The 8,798-nt window shown below is 44.7% G+C and overlaps 1 protein-coding gene across 1 annotated transcript in view; it reads left to right on the top strand.

The window, feature by feature from the left end:
• Positions 1-2,474: 2,474 nt before the first annotated feature.
• Positions 2,475-8,798, top strand: part of fhod1 (formin homology 2 domain containing 1) — a 45,000-nt gene continuing 38,676 nt past the window's right edge. The window contains exon 1 of the mRNA XM_020602660.1: positions 2,475-2,797. Coding sequence (XP_020458316.1) covers positions 2,633-2,797 — 165 coding nt within the window. The 5' untranslated portion in view covers positions 2,475-2,632. The remainder of the gene's footprint in view (positions 2,798-8,798) is intronic.

Genomic DNA, 8,798 nt, shown 5'->3' with positions numbered 1-8,798 from the left:
TATCATTTTCTTCATCATCCTCTTTCCTCACAGCCTCACTTCTTGTCCTACTTCTTCCTTTTATTCTTTATCTCCTCCTTTCCCTTCATACCTCCTTTTCCCCTTCCTTTCCTATCCTACATTTCCCTCCCTACCTCCTCCACTTTGTACCTTTACTATATCCTACTTACAGTAACTTCCTTAACCAATCCATCTTCACCTCCTCATTGCTGTCTCATTTCTTTCCTTATTCCATTCTTTCCCCTCTTCTCCACCCCTGCCGTCTACTTTCCTTACTTAAAAAGAGCAAAGTGCTGAGTGAGGCAAATGGATCCGTTTCCAGCAGCATGTGGAGCAGCAGCCCAAATCACAATGGAGGGAAAACTTGTCTGTATTCTGAAGACTGCAGGGTGACTCCTGTGGGAGAGTGTGGTCACCAGTTGTGGTCAGACTAGTGCAGTCCCAGTCTGACTGTGTGTTACAGTTCAGCTGGGTTAGCAGCTGAAACCTTGTGAACCACAGGTCCAGTTTTCAGCTCAGAGGTCAGTCAAGAGATCAACATCATGTGATTCAGCAGCTCCTGTTTTAACAACAACAGGGAGTGAATGCATGCTAAAAAAAGAAGACGGCCTCGAGCTGTCAGATATAAACATGCAGGCTTGGAATATTTCCAAACATCTGCAAGGAAGATGTTTTCAACATCTGTCCAGCCTCAGAATCCATGCAGGGAATCTGGGGAGAAACATTGAATGCACATGCTTACCAAATATTGGACAGGGTGGAGATCAGGGCCCTGCGCAGGCCAGGTCTGTGCAGGTGTGTCCTCATGTGTCACAGATCACCGTTTCATGATTGATTGACTGGCTGACAGACAGCTGAGAGGAAGAAACCAGCACTGTCTTAGTTTATCAGTGTGGCCAAAGTCTGTGTGTGTGAGAGAGAGAGAGAGAGAGAGAGAGAGAAAGAGAGAGAGAAAGAGCCGGTTTCATCACTTTTCTTATGCAATCACCCTGCAAGCTGTCCAGAGCCTAAACACATGGCAACACTGCCACCTGCTGGACTAAACACAAATTGCAACATTAGTGCAAACTTGATTTTCAAAAATAGTATATATTGTTTCCTAGAAATAGTTCAAACTATTTCAGTGAACAAATTGAAAGCAATTCAAAACAAATGGAGGTGAATCTGGACCTGCAGATGCTACAGGAAGTCATGTCTGAAGGTCAGAACGTGGGCTAATGGGCCGCAGTGGGGTGCCAGCCAGGTCATTTAACAGGACTGAACCTTAATGCTGAGTTGTCACTGTACAAACTGTGTGAGGAACAAACTGCGATGAAACAGCTTTAAATGTATGAAAAGACTCGGAACTCCTCGGGAGACAGGCAACACTGAAGTCCTTATTGCGGTGGGTTCAGCCACCAGGGGACGCTGCTCAGCCTCAGCACCTCTCAGCTGTGTCAAAGGGTGACAAATTTCTTTTTCGTGTGTTGCTATGAGGTGTATGGGCTGCAAACTGACCTCAGAAAAGCTGCAGCTTCACACGGTTTCCATTCACCTGGGCATTACGTCATTCTTCTGTATTCCCACGCTGGACTGGTGTGGCGTCACCAGCGGGCAATTCACTCATCAACTCGTCTCTCACCAAACCGGACGTCCTCCTACAAAATAGTATCACCCGTGGAGTCGTCACAAATAATTCCTTGTTTCATTTCCACACAAAAACAAAACAAAACGTTACAGAGAACAATCTGGAGAATTATGTGATAAAAATGGTGCAAGGAGAGTGCCCTGTTCTTAGAATAAATCAATAGCACAACCAGTCTGCTGACACTGACAACTTCAACAAGACACATGCACACACAGAGCAACACAACGACATTACTGATTTACTTCATAACTCCCAGTGTCTTAAATAACTCCATAGTTTAACTCCACAGACTCTGTCTACTTTAACAGTGCAAGCATATCAAATCGATGCTCAGCAGCAGCCTCGTGCACACTGCAGCTCGAAGAAACCAAATCACACTGATCATCACTGGAATGTGCTTTTCCTTTGTTCTGGCTTTCTTGTCAGCCCCATCTCTGCTATGTTTGAACTGTGGTTGCTAACAAGTTTCACTGTGCCCTGGTTGGAATGAATAAGAGTGGACACCGTTGTATTCTTATTTGCTCCCTTCACTTGCTGCTTTAAAGTGCCTTAGAATTGTGATTTTGCTGCCTATTTAGATTTGTGTTATTGCTCATCTACTTCATATTTCACTTGTATTATGTGGCATTCAAAGTAAGAATTTCATTGTACAGGGAAACACGTTTACTAACTGTGCATGTGACAAATAAACACTTTGACCACGGTCAGTGATGGTCAGTATATGGAGCTGGTTGGACCTTCTACCACCACATAAACTCTGTATTGCACAGACACATAAAAAGGATGACCCCTCCACTGTAATTGGTATTTTGTCATAAAATTGTTGCATTTATTTTGAAGGACTGTACCGGATGTACAGTTATACATTTCCTGTAGCTTTAGGGCTCCGGTGGCACCGCAGAGACCAGCGGACTTTCTTCAGTTCATCGGCTCTTCCAGTGGAGGATAGGTTGTTCCGAACCATTAACACACCTGTAGCCGCAGGCAGGTTGCGGCCATCCGACCATGGCCTCCATCACCTGCCGGGTCCAGTACCTGGAGGACTCTGATCCATTCATCTGCACAAACTTCCCCGAACCTCGGAGACCTCCGACGGTGAACCTGGAGGAGGACCTGCCGCTCAGTGAGCAGATCGCCGGGATACACAAGCTGCTGGACGCGCCGCTGAAGGTGGGTCACCTGTCGGGACGTTAACAACAAGCAGGTCACATGGGGTAACTTTTTACCGTGTCGTTACCTTTAGCTGTTGTTCATGTAAACCTCCAGCCACTGAAGCGAACCGATGACATAGCGGGAAGGACTTTAAATTACTGCAAACCGCCTGTAGTGACTGTCGGACTAACCTGGAGTTACCTTTACAGTCGCAGAGAGTGAACAGTTTCAGGTGTGTCAGAGCTTAATTCTGTTTTCACTCGATATCACAGTCACACGCCAAACTACGCTCAAAAATCAGGCAATTTAATTCACCCTTGCTTGTGGTCCAGTTTGATTTCAAGTGTTAAGCGAATCGTCAGTCGCCATTCGTGATAGTCTACATCTTACACTTTCACCAGCACTTATTTAGAAAATAAATACAGGACTGGAATGAGCTCCTCGGGTGCTGTTGGGGCCTACATCACCCGAAGGCTTGTATGGCAGAAAAATACCACATTTCTAAATGGAGTCTGGTATCCAAACATGAGCTCATCTCCCCAGGGATCACTGAAGCTATGATAGGTCTGTAGTCCATAGCCTGAGTTAAGGCACAAGGCTCACCATCAGGAGGGGTTGACAAAGAGGAGAGGTCATTTGTACAGCAGCACCAAGGCCATTTACAGTGCAACAGGACTGAACAAGAGTTTTAAGACCAGACGGAAAAAAAATCACACAATACAGTAAAGATGAGTTACAGTGCAATGAAGCAGAAGAATAAGAAATGACAGCCATTTAAACTTTGCTGCTCAGAGACAGGCCTTACAAAGCCCTGTGGAGGCAGTGGGACTATAGTGGGGCCCGATGTTCTTGTTGTCACTGTCCATCTGTCCGTCCAACACGCTGGACCAGACAGAAACATCTCGACAGCTAAATGTGGTCCAGATGGTCACGTTGCCCTCAGGATGAACTGAGTCTGCAATCCTCTGACTTTTAATCAGATCACCTTGTTAGTGTGTCCAGTACTTTGGTTTATGTCCAAATGACGTCCTTATCCAGGGCTGCAGCCAACACTTACCTTTACTGTCTGATCCTTAGGTCTATATCTAATGTCAGAAAACTGAAAAATGGAACCACGTTATCTATCTGGAGTCCAGGGTCACCACCTTCGGTATCTTGTTTTGTTCAACAAAAACCCACAAAATCATTCAAGTCACAATGAAAAGCAGCTGATTCTCACATTAGAGAACCAGGAACCATAGAGTGATTTTACATTTTGCTAAAAAAAAAAAAATCACATAAACAGTTAATTTTTAAAAATTTTTGCAGATTTTTTTTTAATCAAATAATCACTGCAGCTCTGGTTCCCATCAGGCTCAGCTGCTCTTAAATGTTGGCATGCTAACAGGCTAAACTGGTAACCATGGTAACACTATACTTTAGTCTTAGCAGCTGATGTTAGCGTGTAGCTTAAAGCTGTGGTTGTCTTTGTCCTCCACCTATACTGTGCTGGACTCACAGCTTGCTGTGGAAAAATACTCCATGCAAGCAAAAGTCCTGTGTTGTGAGCCTCGGTCTGGTAAAAGTATTAAGCATGTTTTAAACTCGTATGCCTGGCATCTTGGCCAGGTCTCCCTTGAAAAACAGATCTTGATCTCAATGGGCTTCCTGGTAAAACGGAAATATAAAAGTGCTCACTGTTCAGTAACATGGCCCGTCACTAGTACAGTGTGTTTTCATATACTACATGAATGGAATATTCTTACTGGTTGATTAGGTGTGGAGGTGAGCTTCCTGCTATCGACAGACAGCCCCAGACATGCACGTATGCCCATTTTCAGACTGCCTACAATCAATTTTCTGTAACACAGCCGGATCTATTGTGTGTATGTGTATAAAAGTGTAAGAGGCTTCATTTGGATGTGTGCCATCAGGTGCTGCTGGTGTCCTCTGATTGGTGGGTCTTCTCCAGGTGGTCTCGACCCTATGAGTTGTGCCCGAGGAGGCAAACATTGTGTTAACAGAGTGAGTCCATGTGATGGCTAGAGTGCAGGACACTCTGGGACTTAGTGTTTTAAAACTTTAAAGTGTGCACAGACTTTTTCCAGTTATGACCTATAAGAGGCTGACACTGTTGACTCAGCAGCAGACTAACTTCTCTGGTCCAGTTTCCTGTTGGCCTCACTGATGATACTTCCGTCTTCGTCCCTGTGCTGACTGTTCATGCTGTGCGTGGTGTTTTCCAAACAGGAAGTGAGTCCAGCTACCTCAGTATGAGGTCACACCAGCAGCCATTTGTCATGGCACATTTACCGCAGAGGGACTAAAATATGCTCTCTGAGTTGAAGAGTCATGATGAAAGATCTGATGATGAGCCCGTCCCTCAGCAGAGCAGTCTCTGTGACTGCTTCAGGTTTATTCTTCTTATCAGTATGCCAGCCTGTTACAACATGTGTTGTCGCTGACTTTTATTGGTCCATTATTGATTACCTTTATTCAAAGTAGTGTTTTGTGACCTCTGTATGAGTTACACATGGGAGATGAAAATCCAGTCAGATTCCAGCCGGCAGCGTTTAAAGCCCCTCTGGAAACCCCAAGATCAGATAAGGTTCCACTAGATTACATTCCTCCACCAACCCCTAACTACCCCCCTTTCCCCCGGTAGAGCCAGTGCGCTTATATGATCAGCGCGGAGACTTGATTCTTCAAATAGTATACTGCTCCTGGTTTTCTGCGCTCACTTGCCTCCCTCCCCCCTCGCTGTGGGTTTCGGTGAAGCTGTTGTGGAGGAAGAGGGTGGGACCTGTAAACAGGAGATAAGCTGGATGGATGGACGGACGGATTTAATTCTAACAGCGGCGTGACGATAAGAACTGAACCGGCTTTTCCTTCCTTCCCCATGTGAAGGAACAGCAGCTGCACCAAAACAACATGATGATGAATTTCTTTTCTGCACTTATTGTCAGCTCTAAGTTGGATTGCAGAGTGATTAAATAAGTTGCATGTTTCAGATGCATCAGTGTCATCTGTGTGCAATGCACAGATGTTTAGCCTAGCTTAGCACAAAGAGTGGTAGTAGGGAAAACTGCTAACCTAGTGCAATCAAAGGAGAACACAATCCACCCTCCAAGAACTCATTTCAAGTGTCATCACACCTTTGTTTGACATTATCAGTAGTTGTCGCCTCAGTTGTTCTGCTTCGGTAGAGGGGAAAAAGCACCTACCAGTAGGCCAGTAGATCATTAATGCTGTGGTGATGTTGTTTAAAGAGTGACAGTATCCATGTAGGTAGGAAGTCAGGGTGGGTGGTGAAAGACAAACACACTCTGGAACAGGAAAAGGATTGTTTATTTCCTGTTTATAACCAATAGTCATTGTTGTTACTTCATTAAGTTGGTATTTTAACTTAAACCACAATCCTTTCCCAAACCTAACTAGGTAGTTTTTGTGTGTAAACCTGGTACACTCCATGTTTATAACTATAGCCATGATGATGAAGGTCCGGTGCATGATGATGGCCTACTGAGCCAACTAGGAGGTGGACTAGGGCCTACCAGTATGGTCCCAGTAACAACTGATAATGGATATTTAATGGGCTGATAACATGTGAAATACTTCCATCCTCCTTCTGTTAGCTAACCAGCTAGCCAGCAGTCAGCTGGTTTAGCTGACCGGCGTCACTCTGTGCTTGCTGCATTCAGTCAGTGTTGATGCTAATGCTGCTACAGCTACAATGTCTCTGTTTCTACACCTGCTCAATAAACAACATACAAGACTGACTTGTAATTCTTGGAAGTTTTATTTTTCTCCATTGATGGAACAAGGCCAACAGTTTCCTTCTGCTACCAGCTTTTGTGCTAAGATAGGCTAAAATGTCCTGGACTTTTTTGACCAGTGCTGTAGTTGTCCTACACAATCTAAAGCCTTCCTCTTAACCGAACACACCTCAGCATCACCTCCTCTGCTGCTGCTAGCATGGCTGCAGACTAATTGATCAGCAGAAGTGATAAAGTAGTACTGGTACTGCTGTAGGTGTGGTTCTGTGCTGTAGCTCCAGGCAGCACATACCAGTTTGTTAACGTCATCAGCAGTGAAACAGACTGCAGTAAACTGTGGCAGGTTTCACATCACAAGGTTAACAGTAGAAAGGCAACAGTGTTCTGCTTTAACCAGGCATTTACCCAAATACTGTGCTTCAGTACAATACAGTGCACTTGTATTTTCCGTTCCTGCTACTTTACACTTCAGCTTCACAACATTTCATTGGGAAATGGTACTTTTTACTGCACTGGTTGTAAGTGATGGCTGGCATTACTCCTCACATTGTGATCTCACATATAGACGTTTGATTTACTTATGAAATATGAAGCATTGTTAGAGATGGAACTACCACACAGTGTAGACAGTAGTTAACACTAGCTCCACCTCGACTAGTCATGACATTAAAACACCTTGAAAGGAGCCATTCTGCCCAGCCAGTATCTTTACTTCATGTACACTTTGTTAATGATACTTGAACACAGTACTTTTGCTTTAGATGTTTTATGTCATTTACAAAGCTTTTGAATATTTGATCGTGCTTACTGCAGACTGACATTTTTTCTGTCAGGAGACGGATGTTGGAAGTTCATGGGCTCAGAATGGGCCAGTTACTTAATCTGTAATGGGTTCATCCATCAGCTTTCTGCTGAGTCCAGGCATGGACAGATTTATGACACAGTGGGCCCCAGGGCAAAGACAAGTAGTAGGCCCCCCTACCTTCCTGTATACAGTAGGAACACCCTGACTGAAAGAGAATCTTTGTGAAGGTTTAGTGTCTTTGAACTGAGCTCAAACAAGAAATATTAACAGTCACTTTGTACATACAGAGGGCCCCTGGACCTGTGCCCCAGAGGCCTCTTTGGTCATTCATACATTGGATCAGGCCATGTTCATTGAAATAATTGCTCAGTGCAGCTGCCTAACACTGACAGAAATGTGACATAAATACAAATTTATGTACTTGATATTGTTTCTTCAAGTTATCTGACTGTGAAAAAAGTAGTGAATTGCACTCCATAAACATAAAAAGGTCCCAAACATTTAATTAGGCAGAAACTCAGCACATGGTCAAAAAAGGTTTAATTTTATTTTTTCAAGCAGTAACCTAAGAACTGACTGACTCAGGCTCACATTGTAGTTTTGTGCTGAAATGTTTGAGAGCTCCAAAAGTTTGGATTTTGTTATGTGCTCCAAAGCATCAATTACAGCATCAGTTGAAAACGTGGAGCTGATGTCATGTGTTGATCCTTTGCCAGCTCAGGCTCCACAGTCCAGATCCGCTGTCAAACAACATACCTCTGCAGGTGCAGAGACACCTTAGCCAGTTCATCATCTCGCTATTGCTGTCCTTCTCGTTTGCCGCCCTCGTTTGGAGCTTCATACCTGAGCGTGAGTCATGGTACACAGCTACAGGACACCGTGCCTGCCAGGCTGAGCAGGATGGCTATAAATAGTCAGAAAACATTCAGATCTGGAGTCAAACACAGACTGGACTCACTGGGTGAGAGGGAAAAAGTTGAACCCAACCCAGAGCCAGGTCTGCTGCAGTTCAGACGTGAAATCATGTGTAGTCGGTGACAATGAACCAGGTGTCTTTCACTAGGACATGAGTCAGAGCAGCAGACAAAGGAGCTGCAGGACAAGCAGAACCAGCCCTCCTCTGCTGGGAGCAGCAGGTGAGCAGAGAACACAACAAGCTGTCAGAGGTAGAGCACGCCTGCATGTTGTAGCACAACGGTAACATGCCGGCTCTGGCCTCTGGCCAAACCACTTTTTCACCTCTCTGCAACCTGCACATACAGTACCAGTGGTGGAAGAAGTACTCAGGTCCTTTACCTATCCAGAGTAGCAGAACGGCCCGTGTCCCAGTAATGTCTCTGATACTGGATCATAGTGACTGATGTGTTACTGTCTTCATCACTTTAATGCTGCAGCTGGTGAAGGTGGAGCTGATGGTAACTACCTTATATACGTATACTGTGAAGTACTTTACATCCTG

Source organism: Monopterus albus, unplaced genomic scaffold (genome assembly GCF_001952655.1).
Source record: "Monopterus albus unplaced genomic scaffold, M_albus_1.0 scaffold57.1, whole genome shotgun sequence".
Lineage (NCBI taxonomy): Eukaryota > Metazoa > Chordata > Actinopteri > Synbranchiformes > Synbranchidae > Monopterus > Monopterus albus.
This window is presented reverse-complemented; position numbering and strand designations above follow the sequence as displayed.